We start from the raw sequence: 20,201 nt of genomic DNA, 5'->3' as shown, positions 1-20,201 counted from the left end.
CTGCTGACTGCAATTAACCCTTACGATGACCGCTGTCAACATTGACCAGTTGGATCATTCACCAACGGTAGTTGGTGGTGCAGTGGTCCAGATCGCCAGACCCCCATACCTTCAAACTTTCAACTTACCATCTTCAAAAAGACCAAAATCTCAGCAGCTGTATATTTTGTGCTAAGAACAAAATCAGATCCCATTACTAGAAATCATGGAGGCCTTAATTGTGGCAGGATCTGATCCCTTTTCTATAAAGAGCCAAATATTAGCAGTCTGGAAGCCTTGGTTGCATTTTTCCACTTTTCACTAATAATTATATTATATGTGTTGTATATATAGTTGTAACCAACCATATAGTTGGAAAACAGTCACCAAGTTATTACAAGTAAAGTAGAGAGAGAGCATCTTGTGGGGTTTTCTATGCTTTGGCATAGGCTACAGAAAACTAAAGCTTCATTATGGGAATTCATCTTTTTCAAAGGATTTCTTTTTCCAGTAGCTCCTAGGCCTCTCAGAACAAAATTATACATTACAGCAATCCAGCTGGTACTTCAATAAATGCTGTAAATGAAATAGAAAATAAAGTTTTAGAGTTATTAGAGTTTTCCATCTCTATACTGTGCTACTTGATCTTCAGCTTTGTGGAGACATTTCAGTCCCATTGCGATCTTGGTAAACATGATGTTCTGTTGTCAAGCAGATCAGCCATAACATAAAAATTTGGTAAAAAAGGTGAATAGCATTGATTATCCTAAGAAAATGGTGCCTGTCAAGGAGTGGGATATATAAGCCAGAAAGTGAACCATTAGTTCTTGAAGTTGTTGTTTTGGACGCAGGAAAAATAAGCAAGTGTTAAGATCTGAGGAACTAAGACAAGACCCAATTTGACAACTGGTTAAGAATATCTCCAAAATGGCAGGTCCATTAGGTGTTCATATTAAGCTGTAGTTAGAACCTACCAATAGTAGGTCAAGGAATGGCAGCTATTGAAAGAGTGACAGGGTGATAGCTCATCAGCTTCTATACCACAGAATGGCTAAAGTTGTAAAGTCACTAACTAATTCTGACTAATGTCCATTGCTGAAAGCAAATACAATGGAAACATGAGTATCAGAACTGAACCATAGAGCAATGGGAGAAGGTGGCCTGGTCTGATGAATCATGTTTTCTTTTACATCATTGGGTTCATATTTACTTTGACACATACCATATACGTAAACAACATTGCAGACCAAGTATTAATAACAATATCCTAACTGTCAGTGGCCTCTTTACAGAATTATTAGCTCTGCTACATTGAGCGTGGTACAAAATCAGTGTCACGATGCCGGCTGGCAGGTAGTGGACCCTCTGTGCCAGAGAGGGATTGGCGTGGACCGTGCTAGTGGACCGGTTCTAAGCCACTACTGGTTTTCACCAGAGCCCGCCGCAAAGCGGGATGGTCTTGCTGCGGCGGTAGTGACCAGGTCGTATCCACTAGCAACGGCTCACCTCTCTGGCTGCTGAAGATAGGCGCGGTACAAGGGAGTAGGCAGAAGCAAGGTCGGACGTAGCAGAAGGTCGGGGCAGGCAGCAAGGATCGTAGTCAGGGGCAACGGCAGAAGGTCTGGAAACACAGGCAAGGAACACACAAGGAACGCTTTCACTGGCACTAAGGCAACAAGATCCGGCAAGGGAGTGCAAGGGAAGTGAGGTAATATAGGGAAGTGCACAGGTGAAAACCCTAATTGGAACCACTGCGCCAATCAGCGGCGCAGTGGCCCTTTAAATCGCAGAGACCCGGCGCGCGCGCGCCCTAGGGAGCGGGGCCGCGCGCGCCGGGACAGAACAGACGGGGAGCGAGTCAGGTAGGGGAGCCGGGGTGCGCATCGCGAGCGGGCGCTACCCGCATCGCGAATCGCATCCCGGCTGGCAGCAGGATCGCAGCGCCCCGGGTCAGAGGACGTGACCGGAGCGCTGCAGCGGAGGGAGTGAAGCGAGCGCTCCGGGGAGGAGCGGGGACCCGGAGCGCTCGGCGTAACAGTACCCCCCCCCTTGGGTCTCCCCCTCTTCTTGGAGCCTGAGAACCTGAGGAGCAGACTTTTGTCAAGGATGTTGTCCTCAGGTTCCCAGGATCTCTCTTCAGGACCACAACCCTCCCAGTCTACTAAAAAAAAAAAATTTTTCCCTCTGACCTTTTTGGCAGCCAAAATTTCCTTGACCGAGAAGACGTCCGAGGAGCCGGAAACAGGAGTGGGAGGAACAGATTTGGGAGAAAAACGGTTGAGGATGAGTGGTTTGAGAAGAGAGACGTGAAAGGCATTAGGGATACGAAGAGAAGGAGGAAGAAGAAGTTTATAAGAGACAGGATTAATTTGACACAAAATTTTGAAAGGACCAAGATAGCGTGGTCCCAACTTGTAGCTAGGGACACGGAAGCGGACATATTTAGCGGAGAGCCATACCTTGTCTCCAGGGGAAAAAACGGGGGGAGCTCTTCTTTTCTTATCCGCGAACCTCTTCATGCGTGAAGAAGCCTGTAAGAGAGAATTTTGGGTCTCTCTCCATATAATGGAAAGGTCACGAGAAATTTCATCCACAGCGGGCAGACCAGAGGGCAAGGGGGTAGGGAGGGGGGGAAGAGGGTGACGGCCGTACACCACGAAAAATGGGGATTTGGAGGAAGATTCAGAGACCCTGAAGTTATACGAAAATTCGGCCCATGGAAGGAGATCTGCCCAGTCATCCTGGCGGGAGGAAACAAAATGTCGCAAATAATCACCCAGGATCTGGTTAATTCTTTCTACTTGTCCATTGGACTGGGGATGATATGCAGAGGAAAAATTTAATTTAATCTTGAGTTGTTTACAGAGAGCCCTCCAGAATTTAGACACGAATTGGACCCCTCTATCCGAGACAATCTGCGTAGGCAACCCGTGAAGACGAAAAATGTGTACAAAAAATTGTTTAGCCAACTGAGGCGCAGAAGGAAGACCAGGAAGAGGGATGAAATGTGCCATTTTGGAGAATCGATCAACGACCACCCAAATAACGGTGTTGCCACGGGAAGGGGGTAAATCAGTAATAAAATCCATACCAATCAGAGACCAAGGCTGTTCGGGGACAGGCAGAGGATGAAGAAAACCAGCGGGCTTCTGGCGAGGAGTCTTATCCCGGGCACAGATAGTGCAGGCTCGCACAAAGTCCCCAACATCCGTCTCCAGAGTCGGCCACCAATAGAAGCGGGAGATGAGTTGCACAGATTTCTTGATGCCCGCATGACCTGCGAGATGGGAGGAGTGACCCCATTTGAGGATTCCGAGGCGTTGGCGTGGAGAAACAAAGGTCTTTCCTGGAGGAGTCTGCCTGATGGAGGCAGGAGAAGTGGAGATCAGGCAGTCAGGTGGAATGATGTGTTGCGGAGGGAGATCAACTTCTGAGGCATCCGAGGAACGAGAGAGAGCATCGGCCCTAATGTTCTTATCGGCAGGACGAAAGTGAATCTCAAAATTAAATCGGGCAAAGAACAGAGACCACCGGGCCTGGCGAGGATTCAGCCGTTGGGCCGACTGGAGGTAGGAGAGGTTCTTGTGGTCGGTGTAGATAATAACAGGAAATCTTGATCCCTCCAGCAGATGCCTCCATTCCTCAAGTGCTAATTTAATGGCTAGAAGCTCTCGATCCCCGATGGAGTAGTTCCTCTCCGCTGGAGAGAAGGTCCTAGAGAAAAAACCACAAGTGACAGCATGCCCGGAAGGATTTTTTTGTAGAAGAACAGCTCCAGCTCCTACTGAGGAGGCATCAACCTCCAATAGGAAGGGTTTGGAAGGGTCAGGTCTGGAGAGCACGGGAGCCGAAGAAAAGGCAGACTTGAGTCGTTTAAAGGAGTCTTCTGCTTGAGGAGGCCAGGACTTGGGATCAGCATTTTTCTTGGTTAAAGCCACGATAGGAGCCACAATGGTAGAAAAATGTGGAATAAATTGCCTGTAATAATTGGCGAACCCCAAAAAGCGTTGGATAGCACGGAGTCCGGAGGGGCGTGGCCAATTTAAGACGGCAGAGAGTTTGTCTGGATCCATCTGTAGTCCCTGGCCAGAGACCAAATATCCTAGAAAAGGAAGAGATTGGCATTCAAACAGACATTTCTCAATTTTGGCATAGAGTTGGTTGTCACGAAGTCTCTGAAGAACCATACGGACATGCTGGCGGTGTTCTTCTAGATTGGCAGAAAAAATTAGGATATCGTCCAGATATACCACAACACAGGAGTATAACAGATCACGAAAAATTTCATTGACAAAGTCTTGGAAGACGGCAGGGGCATTACACAGTCCAAAGGGCATGACCAGATACTCAAAGTGTCCATCTCTGGTGTTAAATGCCGTTTTCCACTCGTCCCCCTCTCTGATGCGGATGAGGTTATAGGCGCCTCTTAAGTCCAATTTAGTGAAGATGTGGGCACCTTGGAGGCGATCAAAGAGTTCAGAGATGAGGGGTAAGGGGTAGCGGTTCTTAACCGTGATTTTATTAAGACCGCGGTAGTCAATGCAAGGACGTAGGGAGCCATCTTTTTTGGACACAAAGAAAAATCCGGCTCCGGCAGGAGAGGAGGATTTACGGATAAAGCCCTTTTTTAGATTCTCCTGGACGTATTCGGACATGGCAAGAGTCTCTGGGGCAGAGAGAGGATAAATTCTGCCCCGGGGTGGAGTAGTACCCGGGAGGAGGTCGATAGGGCAATCATAAGGCCTGTGAGGAGGTAGAGTCTCAGCTTGTTTTTTGCAGAAAACATCCGCGAAGTCCATATAGGCCTTAGGGAGACCGGTTACTGGAGGAACCACAGAGTTACGGCAAGGGTTACTGGGAACCGGTTTTAGACAGTTCTTGGAACAAGAGGACCCCCAACTCTTGATCTCCCCAGTGGACCAATCCAGGGTTGGGGAATGAAGTTGAAGCCAGGGAAGTCCAAGGAGAATCTCCGAGGTGCAATTGGGGAGGACCAAAAGTTCAATCCTCTCATGATGAGATCCGATGCTCATAAGAAGGGGCTCCGTGCGGAAACGTATGGTACAGTCCAATCTTTCATTATTTACACAATTGATGTAGAGGGGTCTGGCGAGACTGGTCACTGGGATGTTGAACCTGTTGACGAGAGAGGCCAAAATAAAATTTCCTGCAGATCCAGAGTCCAAGAAGGCCACTGTAGAGAAGGAGAAGGCAGAGGCAGACATCCGCACAGGCACAGTAAGACGTGGAGAAGCAGAGTAGACATCAAGGACTGTCTCACCTTTGTGCGGAGTCAGCGTACGTCTTTCCAGGCGGGGAGGACGGATAGGACAATCCCTCAGGAAGTGTTCGGTACTAGCACAGTACAGGCAGAGGTTCTCCATACGGCGTCGTGTCCTCTCTTGAGGTGTCAGGCGAGACCGGTCGACCTGCATAGCCTCCACGGCGGGAGGCACAGGAACAGATTGCAGGGGACCAGAGGAGAGAGGAGCCGAGGAGACGAAACGCCTCGTGCGAACAGAGTCCATATCTTGGCGGAGTTCCTGACGCCTTTCAGAAAAACGCATGTCAATGCGAGTGGCTAGGTGAATAAGTTCATGTAGATTAGCAGGAATTTCTCGTGCGGCCAGAACATCTTTAATGTTGCTGGATAGGCCTTTTTTGAAGGTCGCGCAGAGGGCCTCATTATTCCAGGACAATTCTGAAGCAAGTGTACGGAATTGTACGGCATACTCGCCAACGGAAGAATTACCCTGGACCAGGTTCAACAGGGCAGTCTCAGCAGAAGAGGCTCGGGCAGGTTCCTCAAAGACACTTCGGATTTCCGAGAAGAAGGAGTGTACAGAGGCAGTGACGGGGTCATTGCGGTCCCAGAGCGGTGTGGCCCATGACAGGGCTTTTCCGGACAGAAGACTGACTACGAAAGCCACCTTAGACCTTTCAGTGGGAAACAGGTCCGACATCATCTCCAGATGCAGGGAACATTGGGAAAGAAAGCCACGGCAAAACTTAGAGTCCCCATCAAATTTATCCGGCAAGGATAAGCGTATCCCAGGAGCGGCCACTCGCTGCGGAGGAGGTGCAGGAGCTGGCGGAGGAGATGACTGCTGAAGCTGTGGTAGCAACTGTTGTAGCATAACGGTCAGTTGAGACAGCTGTTGGCCTTGTTGCGCTATCTGTTGTGACTGCTGGGCGACCACCGTGGTGAGGTCAGCGACAACTGGCAGAGGAACTTCAGCGGGATCCATGGCCGGATCTACTGTCACGATGCCGGCTGGCAGGTAGTGGACCCTCTGTGCCAGAGAGGGATTGGCGTGGACCGTGCTAGTGGACCGGTTCTAAGCCACTACTGGTTTTCACCAGAGCCCGCCGCAAAGCGGGATGGTCTTGCTGCGGCGGTAGTGACCAGGTCGTATCCACTAGCAACGGCTCACCTCTCTGGCTGCTGAAGATAGGCGCGGTACAAGGGAGTAGGCAGAAGCAAGGTCGGACGTAGCAGAAGGTCGGGGCAGGCAGCAAGGATCGTAGTCAGGGGCAACGGCAGAAGGTCTGGAAACACAGGCAAGGAACACACAAGGAACGCTTTCACTGGCACTAAGGCAACAAGATCCGGCAAGGGAGTGCAAGGGAAGTGAGGTAATATAGGGAAGTGCACAGGTGAAAACCCTAATTGGAACCACTGCGCCAATCAGCGGCGCAGTGGCCCTTTAAATCGCAGAGACCCGGCGCGCGCGCGCCCTAGGGAGCGGGGCCGCGCGCGCCGGGACAGAACAGACGGGGAGCGAGTCAGGTAGGGGAGCCGGGGTGCGCATCGCGAGCGGGCGCTACCCGCATCGCGAATCGCATCCCGGCTGGCAGCAGGATCGCAGCGCCCCGGGTCAGAGGACGTGACCGGAGCGCTGCAGCGGAGGGAGTGAAGCGAGCGCTCCGGGGAGGAGCGGGGACCCGGAGCGCTCGGCGTAACAATCAGAAGGCAAATGCAATGTCAGGAAAAAGGCAATGGGTCAAAACCTAAACAGCAGGCATAAGAATAGTCAAGTTGCAGGCAAAGGTCAGGTCACGGAAATGAGGACAATAGAAAGGCTTAGGGTACGGGAACGCTAGTGCCAGGATTAACCTCGATCACTGGCACAAGAAAATACACTGAGCCTTGAGATGTGAGATGACAAAGACTCCAAAGATGACAAAGCTCTTAATCCACTCAAGTATCTGTGGAATGTGCTAGCCAACAAGTCCAATCGATGGACACCTTGCAACTTAGCCACTGTAATATTAAAGTGTACATGTCGTTTACAATTTTTTTTATATCATGTAGAGAATACCATTATATGTATTTTTGTGATATACATTGGTTAAAAAATGTGTATATTTTTGGGTCAAAATATGCTATCCCTGCAGCTTTTGCCTGTGTGTCTCTGTGCGGAGACAAAATACAGTATGTGAAGGCAGGACAGGCAGGGCTCTGTGTAGGCTCCTGGCTTGTCAATCATCCAATCATTGTCAATGAGCCGGGGCATGTCATAGAGTCTCAATGGAAAGAGCCCTGCCTATCCTCAGTGCACAGAGCCCTGCTTATCCTCAGTGTACAGAGCCCTGCTTGTCCTCAGTGTACAGAGCCCTGCTTGTCCTCATTGTACAGAGCCCTGCTTGTCCTCAGTGTACAGAGCCCTGCTTGTCCTCAGTGCACAGAGCCCTGCTTGTCCTCAGTGCACAGAGCCCTGCTTGTCCTCAGTGTACAGAGCCCTGCTTATCCTCAGTGTACAGAGCCCTGCTTGTCCTCAGTGCACTGAGCCCTGCTTGTCCTCAGTGTACAGAGCCCTGCTTGTCCTCAGTGTACAGAGCCCTGCTTGTTCTCAGTGCACAGAGCCCTGCTTGTCCTCAGTGTACAGAGCCCTGCTTGTCCTCAGTGTACAGAGCCCTGCTTGTCCTCAGTGTACAGAGCCCTGCTTGTCCTCAGTGTACAGAGCCCTGCTTGTCCTCAGTGTACAGAGCCCTGCTTGTCCTCAGTGTACAGATCCCTGCTTGTCCTCAGTGTACATAGCCCTGCTTGTCCTCAGTGTACAGAGCCCTGCTTGCCCTCAGTGTACAGAGCCCTGCTTGTCCTCAGTGCACAGAGCCCTGCTTGTCCTCAGTGTACAGAACCTTTTTTGTCCCGCCCACACTTTCTGTATTTTGTCTCCACACAGAGACACACAGGCTGCAGGGACAAAAATATACATAATTTTTAACCAATGTATATCACTAAAATACATATAATGTCATTATCTACATATCTACATATATAAAAAGTCTACATTATCTACATATATAAAAAGTTTTTTCAAGTGACAGGTACACTTTAACAAATACTCTGTAATAAAACCGGGCACTCCAAAAATGTCTTTTAAGTAAAAATTTTCATGTTTTTTTTCTCTGCAGCGTACAGGACTTGGAGGGAGAGTGCCAGGAATTCTGCGACTGGCTGCTTGACATGGAGGCCACTGTCCAGAACAGTCTTGGGTTATTGGTGTCCGAAGAGCAACATCTACATATGTGCAAGGTTTGTTAACTAATGTAGTAGCAATGTAGTGTGTGTAGTATCATTGTATTCCAGAACAAAGCATGAACTGATATGTGACCTACCATAGTGTTTCCCAACCTGTCTGCCCCAGCTGTCACAAAACTACATCTCCCAGAATGCCCGGACAGCCTTCGGCTGTCCGGGCATGCTGGGACTTGTAGTTTTGCAACAGCTGGAGGCATCCTGGTTGGAAAACCCTAACATTCAGTATATCATGAAGATAACCGAAAACCAGCTATTGACACGATAACTAACGCTAACATTTTATTTGTATATTTTATCACAATTGCACATATACTAGACATGTGCAGAACCAAAAATTTGTTTTTTTTCGTTTTGTTCGTTTTCGTTTTTTTTTTAATTTTCGGTTCTGTGAATATTCGGAATGCTGTGCATTCGTCATATTCGTTTTTCGGATGCATCCGAGAATTTTTTTTTCCGTTTTCGGATGCATTCGTCAATAACATCGAATGCATTCGTTAATTCGGATCTTTCGTTATATCTGTAAAATATTAAGGAACGGATACCAAATTGTAACATTTTATCTTATCACCTTTCTCACGTGGTGTGGGGAGAGGTCCTAGATTATGAATAGCACCATTGAATATATATGAGAATGTACCTAATTGTACCACTGATATATCCGCAGTGACTGACAGTTGTGGTACATTTTCTCTCTCATAGGGTGTTGTCTATCTAACAATAGGACCTGTGTCTCGTTACTTGATATATTTTTTCACCTATAGGTCACAAATGATAGTTTATTTTTGCTTTAGTTATTTTCATTTTAAAGCATACCATTAAAGTATATATGTTTTAGAAAAAGGTTATTTTCAGCTGCTGTGATACATAGAGAGGAACCTTTAATCTGACAGTTTTTTGTTGCTGTGAAATATCTGTAAAATTCGTTAAATTTAGCATTCGTTACTAAACGAAATGCACAAGTTTCACTTGCTGTTCCTCTTTTGTAATAAATAGCAGGTGTTACCTTAGGATTCTTGTTGTTTTCACCTTTTTTTGCAGTTTTCTATGTGTAGGAAGGCACGTTTTCCTCAGGTAAACCCAATGAAAAAAATCTAATTCACTCCTTACATTCGGTTTACTGATAACGAATGCATTCGTTATTCGTTAACATGCATTATTCGTTATGCGTTACTTAACGAATGCATTCGTTAATTGTACATTCATATTCTTTTTCGGAAATATTCGATTTCTTTTTTCGTGCATTCGGATTGTAACGAACACCCGAAAACGGGAAAATTCTTTAAATTTAGTATTCGTTCCGAAACGAATTGCACATGTCTAACATATACTGTATATCTGAACATGACTGTATGATGCCGATGAAACCCACCTAGAATAATGACCTTTTTTGTTTGTGCATAGTTTGACCCGGAAGGGTCCATACCGTGGTTGTTTAATGCAAGTTTACTGCTACAGCACCCCCACCGGGATCTGAAAAGAGTCGTATCTCACAAGTAGTTACTGTATATTTCAGTAAAGATGTCTCGGAATCCATAAAAATCTCCAGTAGTTCACTGCAATACACAACAAACATAACCGCTGTGCCCCACCGCCGGCACATGAATGTTGGCATATTTTAGAAGCGGTTATAGCCCAGAAACAGTAACAGCTGCGTAGGGAAATCTCCGAAGTAGTAATATCTCAGTAGGGCTGCTGTATCTCCGATGCCGTAATATCTCAGTAGGGATATCTAACAAGCGCTCGTATTTGAGACTCTCTAACTGACAGGCTGTGAAGCAGGTAGGTGATGGCATCTCGCAAGAGAAGTTTTTAGCACAAGAATAACATTGTATAAAGTTTTGGATAAAAGTAAATTAGAGACAAGTATGTTACAGCCGTGCCAAGGGCATAGGTGGTAGGAGACTATGGGGATTCTATGGGGCGCTTGGACAGATGGGGCCCTGTTCTGGTCGGTCCTATTCTTTCTATTGAGAGAGAGAGAGAGAGGGGGTGCATGCATATACAGATCCCATATAGGGTTTCAAGTTAAAAACCGTATGGAACTGTATAGAAAACTGTATGCATTGACTTAACATTGTAAACCGTATGTCAAACGCATCATCCGGTTTAGTTCGTTTTGCGTCTTATACGGTTTTGTCCGTTTTTTTTACCCGTACCCAAAACCGTAGTCTACCACGTTTTTTTGGTCCGAGGGAAAAACTGTATTAAACCGTATCCGTTTTTTTTTTTAACATGAGAGTCGATGGGAACTGTACATAACCGAATGTGCGTACGGTTCCATCTGGTTTTCACCGGTTTTTTACTTTCTTTTTTCTTGGAATTTCAATCAAACAAGTGAAACTTTATTCAAAATGGATTGAAAAGTTAAAAAACTGATGCAGCCGGACATCGTTTTTCAAACCGTATACGGGTTAAAATTTGTACACAAGTTTTGATACAGTTTAGTCAGGTTTTGAGCCATCAGTTTTTCATCAAAAAACTGATACGGGAACTGTATTGCTAAAACGTGGTGTGCATGCACCCTGAGAGAGAAAAAAAGAAAGAGGGAAAGAGAGAGAAAATAAGAGAGAGGGAAAGAGAGAGAAAAGAAAGAGAGATGGAGAGAAAGAGAGAGACATAAAAAGAGAGAAAGAGAAAGAGAGAGAAAGAGAGAACGCGAGAGAGGAAGTGAGAGGAAAAAGAGAGAGAGAAGAAAGAAAAAAAAGAGAGAGAGAGAGTGATAAAGAAATACTTGCTATGGGGCCCTCTTTCTTACATATACCTGATAACGATCCTGGTCCAGGATCGAAGCGCATTGTTTTACGTTAATAAATTCATCTTGTACCCCATCCGATTCTTGGTGAAGCGCCAATATACAGGTTTCGCATTTTAGCTGTCTCTATGGTTGTACTACTGGACATTGATGTTCATGCACCGGGCTAATCCTGTGGCTGCTGACCGGACATTTCCCTTCTATATGCGATTACAGGTGTTGTGCTCTGAGTGTAACCCGACTTGGTAAAGGCAACGGCTCGCCCCTTTTACTGTTCAAAGAACATTAGACGGTCCTCACTAGGGGCGCACACGGGTCTCTTTTTCTTCTATTTTTCATGTAATTGTAGGTGGAAGAAGACTTCAGGGTGGGCGGGAATATTGAGAAACTGTGTATAACAACCAATGCAATGGAAAGTTCACGAGCAGTGTTATAGATCAGGTTAAGTGCCCTATCGGTTCAATATTGGAAGATGGTAGACCAAGGCGTCGCTTTGCTTTACCTCATCCTTTTATTACTTGTTTACTTCTAAAGTTCTGCAACAAACTAGGAGAATTTCCCCCATTTAACACTGATCTCAGCTTGTCCTTGGGCGGCCGGTCATTGCTATGCTGCCTCCTGTTTACATGCAGCAGTCATAACTAAGCCCGTCTGATGACACCATTTTTATCACATCAGATTAATTTCAGTAATGATGGCTGCGGTTATTGCCTGTTGAAAGCAATTGCTATGGGTCATTTACACGTCGTGAGGATCGCTAGATGCGGCCAGAATTAATCTTCTCCCGGTACACGTTTTTATATCTCAGGATTGTCTGGTCTCTTAGACTCCGCCCATCAAGTAGGCCACGCCTTAGATCATGTAATCTGCTCTTATAAAATACACAGGACAGTGCAGGACATCTAGGACTCTTTGTAGTGTCCCCTTGACCTTCCCAGAATGTCCTCCTCTCAGTCCAACACCACTGTTCTTCCTTTCTGACTCCTTTACTTCCTTCTCTCCCTGAAAATACAGAACAACAGAGTGGAACATCTTATACCCTCTGTAACTTCCCCTTGTCCCTCCCAAAATGTCATCCTCTCAATCCAACACCACTGTTCTCTTTTTCTGACTCCCTTCCCTTCCGCAAGGCACAAGAGTGTAAAACATCTAGCACTTTCTGTATCTTTCCCCTGTCCATCCCTGGGGGTCCTCTTAGTCCGGTAACACTATTGTCCCTCCCTGACTCCCTTCTAGGGTCGCCACCTTTCTTGCAAAAAAAATACCGCCCATGCTAATTTTGCGTAATTAATTATATATGCGTAACATCACAGGATACACATATGCGGGGAAAATTTTGACCTATTCTGACCAATATAACTTTTTTATTTCTCCTTATATGGGGATGTACGAGGGCTCATTTTTTTGCTCCCCGATCTGTAATTTTCATCAGTACCATTTTTGTGTTGATGTGACTTTTTGATCGCTTTTTTTTTAATTAAATTCGGGAGTTGAAGTTAGTTACTAACTACAACTCCCAGTATGCCCTGATACAGCCTGTGGCTCAGCAGCTGCCCCAAACTAAAACTACAACTCCCAGCATGTTGAACTATATAGTAGTATATAGTATAGGTCAGTGTTAACCAACCAGGGGTGACTCCAGCTGTTGCAAAACTACAACTCCCAGCATGTTGAACTATATAGTAGTATATAGTATAGGTTAGTGTTAACCAACCAGGGGTGCCTTGAGCTGTTGCAAAACTACAACTACCAGCATGCTCGGACAGCCGTTGGCTGTCCGGGCATGCTGGGAGTTGTAGTTTTGCAACGGCTGGAGGCGCTCTGGTTGGGAAACACTGGTATAGGTTATGGTGCAACATTCTCGGAGTTGGAGGATTGGTTGGATAAATACCGGCCATTGCATTGCCGGTATTTTAAGTATAAAAATACCGGCAGGTTGGCCAAAATACCGGCTGTGCCGATAAAATACTGGTCAGGTGGCAACCTTACACCCTTCCCTACCTGAGGAGACATCACTACAGTGTTGGACATCTAGCATCTAGTCCTATATTCACGAATTTTGCATATTCGTTATAGTCGTTGGGTATTTCCACATTCATTGCATATTCGCATCATCGTGAATGTGCGTATTTGTTGCATATTTGCGAAATCACGAATGCGTGTATTTGTTGCATATTCGCGTAATCGCACATGAAACTGCAAAAAAAACGCTGCTGGGAGGAATCATATAGTGAAGGGTTGGGAAACTTTACTATTGGTTGCTAGGGATGTTGATATCCTCTGACAAGTGTATTGGAATCATTCTCATTGGCTCACAAGCTAAAAGGAGGAATATGCGAATATGCGCATATATACGAAATATTCCCGCTCCACAGTCTCACACAGTAACGAGTATTGGAGCATTCTTTAGACCACAAGCTGGAAGCGGGGAGGGATGGTGATCACTGTGATGTGTTCTGTGAAAAAAAAATATTCATTATTTCGAATATATAGCGACTATATTTGCAATATTCGCGAATTTGCGATATTCGCAATAAAAATTTGAAATGCGAATATTTGCGCCCAATACTATCCAACACCACCGTAAATATCTAACTAACATATAAATGCAGACAATCCAGTGTATGTTTATGTTAAAGGGGTACTCCGGTGAAAAACTGACTGGTGCCAGAAAGTTAAACAGATTTGTAAATTACTTCTATTAAAAAAATCTTAATCCTTCCTGTACTTATTAGCTGTTGAATACTACAGAGGAAATTCTTTTCTTTTTGAAACACAGAGCTCTCTGCTGACATCACGAGCACAGTGCTCTTTGCTGACATCCCTGTCCATTTTATGAACTGTCCAGAACGACATATGTTTGCTATGGGGATTTCCTTTTACCCTGGACAGTTCCTAAAATGGACAGAGATGTCAGCAGAGAGCACTGTGCTCATGATGTCAGCAGACAGCTCTGTGTTTCAAACGGAAAAGAATCTCCACTGTAGTATTCAGCAGCTAATAAGTACAGGAAGTATTAAGATTTTTTAATAGAAGTAATTTACAAATCTGTTTAACTTTCTGGCATCAGTTGATTTAAAAAAAAAAAAAAGGTTTTCACCGGAGTACCCCTTTAACAAAACACTTTTGTAGGTGCCCTTTCCCCAGGGCTGCCTATAGGCACAAGCCTACTGTGCCTATAGGTAAAGCTGACCCTACCTACTCAAAGGAAATACTATGTTAGTTGTTAAAATGTATCCTATTTATTTCTCCTTCAAGCAATGTCATTCCATTTTTTGGTGCTTGACAAAGTTTCTTCCTCCAAGTTTCTTCTATAAAAAAAAATAAGTGCAAGCGAAGAAGCTTGTGTTTTCTTACTGAAATGCCTTAAGCAAGGTGTACCTCATACAGCAAATATTCATTCGTATGACAGAACTAAATGGGCTCCAAGCCTATCTCACATAGAACCTTCATTTTAATTGAATAAAGCCATAACACAGACCTGTCTGGTGCTGAAAGGGTTGAAAGCTTTTTGACCACAGCAAGCAAGAAGAATAAAATCCGCAGTGACAAAGAATAGGGTGGAAACATAAGGTAGAGAGAGTGGGGGGCGTCTTCCATCCGAAATACCAACCTTCCATAAATCAAGCTCATTTAGGCAATTTTTATGGATGTAAATCTATAAACTGTCATGTCAGAATCACTGAGAACATATGGTGTATTTCACCGACCAGATTGCTACTCATAAAACCTAAAATTGATAACCAGCAACAAAAAAATACAGGAAAAAAAAATCCGAACGCTTTTAATTTCATCAAATCCCCAGGTTACCTTCTCCTCCTTCCCTATTCATCTATTCTCTTGTTCATATTGATATTTATTATGGTTGTTATGTTTTTTGTAGTAAGACAAAGGTGAATTTGTCACATTATATTACTACAGCTTTAAGCTTGTGATGCACGTTTTCCTATTTTATATAAATCATCTGAACTGGGACTTATAAGACATTTTAGGGACAACACTGTTCACACATCACAATAAAGTTGGGGACAGACCGTACAGATAATTCTGTATAAAGTCAATATCCGACTCACATTTCGGGATCCTGTAGACAAAGTATTTTTTTTTCTCCCTTAGATTAGGTCACACAATTATAATAGACATTATAAGTACATTTTCTTATGATTTTTGAACCATTGTGCCTGAGCTGCTGATAACATTGGCTTCTATGGGAAAGAGTTATGGGACCTGTGGAGAGGTCATTGTGTGGGGAAGAGGAGGCTGAGCTGTGGCTATAACTTATTGTGAATGGCATAATCCTGTCATATCTATATACTTTGGGTCACCTTATATTTGTACTCAGGGTCAAATCCTTGGGAACAAAAAGTATGGGAACTCACCCAAGATTTCCCCTCATGGGCTGGTCCTATAGGACTTCTGCCAATGGGAACAGTGTTCCTGCTGTGGGAAAGTCAGTTCCCACAAGTTCCTGCAGGACTTGAGCCCTGATAGTACTCCTGTCCATAATAAGGAGAAAACTGCTGAAAAGTCTCATAGGCCAGTGTAAAATTTGCAAGATTTCCGGATTTTTTAAAATATAGAAAGTCATTAATATATATGTCAAAAAATATATATTCTTAAAAATATGTTTAAAATCAAAACTTGACTCATGTATAATCGGTATTTATTAGAAAAGCATAATAAATAACATATCATCAGTACGTAGTGCAAAGTCATATAAAAAAAGCAATATGTAAAGATGCAGCATCAACTTTTTACGATACGAAAAGGTTTACCCCAATTAGCATGTTAAACGGCACCAGAACCAGCTAAGAATCCACCGGTAAAAATTTTCAACTGATACTAATACAGCAGCTAGAAGTCAAGACAAATCCCAGGCGCCATGTTGCCATGGTGGCTGAGAATTTTATCCTGGCGCCTAGGTTTTTTCCAGCCCTTACCCAGCAGACCCAGCAGGTACTTCCGGCTATCTTTTATTTTCTGCTTCTAGTACGCAGCTTAAAAAAATGGGCAAAATTGTTGCAGATTTTGGTAAAAAAAATTGTGAAAATTTTAAATATAAGGGCACATTAACATATTTTTTGTGTGTTTCTGTAGCATTTCTGCAACAAATTCTGCAACAGTGAGGATTTCTTTGCAGATTATGACTTCCCTATAGATCAATGGCAAAAATCCGGAACAAATCGGATACAAAAGTTGACCTGCCAATTGACGTCAGTTTTCGTATGGATTTTGTGCAAATATTTTTTACAGCACATGGATAAAATTTCAGAATACCCACAACATCTGTCAATTAGTTTCAAAGGGGTACTCCACTGACCAGCGTTCGGAACATTTCGTTCCGAACGCCGTGAGTGTGCGTTGCAGGGGTCGGCTACGCCCCATCGTGACGTCAGGCCATGCCCTCTCAATGCAAGTCTATGGGAGGGGGCGTGACGGCCGTCACGCCCCCTCCCATAGACTTGCATTGAGAGGGCATGGCCTGACGCCACGATGGGACGTGGCCGACCCCCCCCGCAACGCACACACGGTGTTCAGCACTAAATGTCCCGAATGCTGGCCAGTGGAGTACCCCTAAAACGTAGCAAATATGCAATTGGAAATACAGATCATGAACAAGCGTGGCATCGGCTCCTAATCCCGTAAAAATCTTTTTAGTCTGAATTAGAGATGGTGCTCCGGTGGTCTGGAAAAGGTGGATACATTCCTAGGAAAGAGTCTCCTAGGACTGTATCCACCTTTTCCAGCCCACCGGAGCACCTGAAAGCTAAACTAATTTATGCAGGAAAAGTCATCAACTGCCGAGCCGAGAAGTTCGTGACGAATTGAATTTACTGTAAGTTCGCTCATCTCTAGTCTGAATGTTTGTTTTGTTCCGCTTTTATAGGGCCTTTAATTTGTTAATAATATTTGTAAACATACATTTTAACCCTACTCTGCCTCACTGTAGGTACTGTACATATGGTGGCATTTAGTAGAGTTGGCTCCCTCTATGTACATACCAAAATGATTATTTCCTGAAAAGATAATCTGTAAGATTCACAGGCCCCAAGCAGTCAGGTCATAGGGACAGAGAGTACAGTATTTATCCTAGAATGTCCCGGTGCTGGAATGTGCACTTTTGGCAGAGCAGTGATTCCCCAGGATGGGCTATGTATGGGTGAGAGGATCCGCACGCTGGGCTGATTAGCATGGATCTCAGACAGACTGCCCTGGCCTTCTGCCCGCAGGAAGTCTCTCCCCACTGTCACCTCTTTATGTTTGGCACAGAAAACGTTATCTGTATATAGGGTCAGATGGTCACAACCCCGAATCCCTTCGGGGGGTTAACACCTGTACAGAGTTCTTTTTATTTTGTAGTACGTTAACCTCTTAGTGTCAGCCTGTGCATCTATGGTCTTGATTCACGTATCACTAGTTGTTATATTTGCAGCAGGTTACATTATATCATTATGTTACATGACTATCTATAAAGCAATAATTAGAGATGAGCGAACTTACAGTAAATTCGATTCGTCACGAACTTCTCAGCTCGGCGGTCGCTGACATTTCCTGCATAAATTAGTTCAGCTTTCCGTTGCTCCGGTGGGCTGGAAAAGGTGGATACAGTCCTAGGAGACTCTTTCCTAGGACTGTATCCACCTTTTCCAGCCCACCGGAGCACAGGAAAGCTGAACTAATTTATGCAGGAAAAGTCAGAGACCGCCGAGCTGAGAAGTTCGTGACGAATCGAATTTACTGTAAGTTCGTTCATCTTTAGCAATAATATACATGCAGACAGATAATATATCATGTAAACAGCATTTTGGTACAGTCCTGGTTAGAATAATCTCTTAGGGTGCATTCCTACCCGTTCCCGTATACGTTTTCAATGTGAAAACCGTACGGAACCATGTTGAAAACCGTATGCATTGCCTCTCCATTGAAAACCGTATGCCAAAAGATGCATCAGGTTGTGTCCGTTTTGCATCCTGTACGGTTTTGTAATTTTTTTCCTGTACCCAAAACCATAGTCTACCACGGTTTTTGGTCCGAGTGAAAAGCTGCATTAAACCGTATACGTTTTTTTTTTTAACATGGGAGTCAATGGGAACCGTACAGAACAGTATGTGCGTATGGTTCCCTCCGGTTTTCACCATACGGTTTTTGACTTTGCACAGTTTTTTTTCTTGGAATTTCAATCAAACAAGTGAAACTTTATTCAAAATGGAGTGAAAAGTTTAAAACGTATACGTTTTTATCTTAAAAAACAGATGCAACCGTACATCATTTTTCAAACCGTATACGGGTTGAAATTTGGACACATGTTTTGATACAGTTTAGTCAGGTTTTGAGGAATCCGTTTTTCATCAAAAACCTCATACGGGAACTGTATTGCACAAACGTGGTGTGAATGCACCCTTATTGATGAATCCAGTGTGTATCAGATCATGTATGCATACATGCTGGGAAAGGCACATAGCACTATCATAACAACTTAAAGGGGGTTTCCGGGAAGCAAAAAAGGTGTTCTGCTTCCCGTCACTTACCTCTACCCACATGTTGGAAGTAAACCACATGCCAGCTCTTGGTGATTACGTACGCGCATGATGTCACCCCTAGACATGTTGATTGCAACTGGCATCCACTCCCTCCACTCTACTGCACTTACTTTCCTGCAGGGGGCAGAAGTAAGTATCAAGAAACAGAACAGGTAAGACTTCGTCTTCTCCAGATATTGTCTGCCGTCACATCCAATCCCATAGACTTGCATTGAGGCGGCGGAGCTATGGCGTCACAAGGGGGCAGAGCCGTGACGTCACGATACGCCGGCCCCTGTATCGTCCGTCATCAGCCATGGAGCGATCTTTGCTCCATGCAGCTCATGAATGGGGGTGCTGCGGGACCCCCGGGATCAGACCTCTTATCCCCTATCCTTTAGATGTGGGGATAAGATTTCTAGGGGCAGAGTACCCCTTTACAGCAGATCTATAACCAGCAAAACGGGGGTGTGAATAAGTCTCTAGATGGAGAGGGCTTGTCATCAAAATTCCAGCCACACATGTACTCTCCAGCACAGAGATATAAGCCTTTTTTTTTTTATAAAGTACATGAGGATAGACCTATGAATAATTCATTTGGGCCTGTCAGCCATAAAATAGATGTATAAATAACCCAATGGCTAGATATGGCTAGTCATCGTGATTTCGGGTATACCTTTTTAAAATTTCAATAGCCCTTTCCAGTGCTGAGATATAAGCCTTTTTGCTATTATGCAAATTAGACTTAAGTGCCCAGGGGGCGTTCCCCAGCATGGCAAGAAGAGTCCAGGTAAGTCCAACCTATGCCCTCTTTATCTAGTCACTGTCAGTCAAACAGGGTAGTCAGGTGCAAGCCAATCATGGGGCAGAGATAAAAAGGAGATGGGCTGGACTTACCTGGGCTCTTGCCATTCTGGGAAACACCTCCCGGGCACTTGAATCTTATTTGCATATTAACAAAAAGGCTTATATCTAAGCACTGGAAAGGACTATTGAAATATAAAAGGTACGCTCTGAATCCTTATGACTAGCCCTATCTAGTCATTGGCTTATTTACACCCCTGTTTTTCCGTCTGACAGGTCCGCTTTAATTATTCATAGGCCTATGCTCATGAATAGGAGAACATCCTATAAATTCGATACCGTTCAACCAGCTGTCCAGCTGTCAATGAACGTTCCCATTTACTAAGGAATGATATCTTGCCTAATATCATAAAATTTTTCTAAATTACAGTATTTTATGGGGGGAAAAAAGTAAGTTAGGGCCATGACCGTGGTTATTAAACCATTGCATTGATGATGATGATGATGATGATGAACCTTCCTATATATGACTTTGTTGTACGGTTATACTAGTGCCATGTGAAATGAGGATAAAGAAATTGTGCGGTGCCAGTAAATATTG

General features: G+C 44.6%; 1 protein-coding gene across 8 annotated transcripts in view; it reads left to right on the top strand.

The window, feature by feature from the left end:
• AKAP6 (A-kinase anchoring protein 6) overlaps positions 1–20,201 on the top strand; it is a 234,271-nt gene that overhangs the window by 140,761 nt on the left and 73,309 nt on the right. For all 8 annotated transcript variants that reach the window (XM_056547013.1, XM_056547014.1, XM_056547006.1 and 5 more), the window contains one exon: positions 8,398–8,518. In XM_056547013.1, the coding sequence (XP_056402988.1) occupies positions 8,398–8,518 (121 nt within the window). The remainder of the gene's footprint in view (positions 1–8,397; positions 8,519–20,201) is intronic.

Source organism: Hyla sarda, chromosome 11 (assembly GCF_029499605.1).
Source record: "Hyla sarda isolate aHylSar1 chromosome 11, aHylSar1.hap1, whole genome shotgun sequence".
Taxonomy (NCBI): domain Eukaryota; kingdom Metazoa; phylum Chordata; class Amphibia; order Anura; family Hylidae; genus Hyla; species Hyla sarda.
This window is presented reverse-complemented; position numbering and strand designations above follow the sequence as displayed.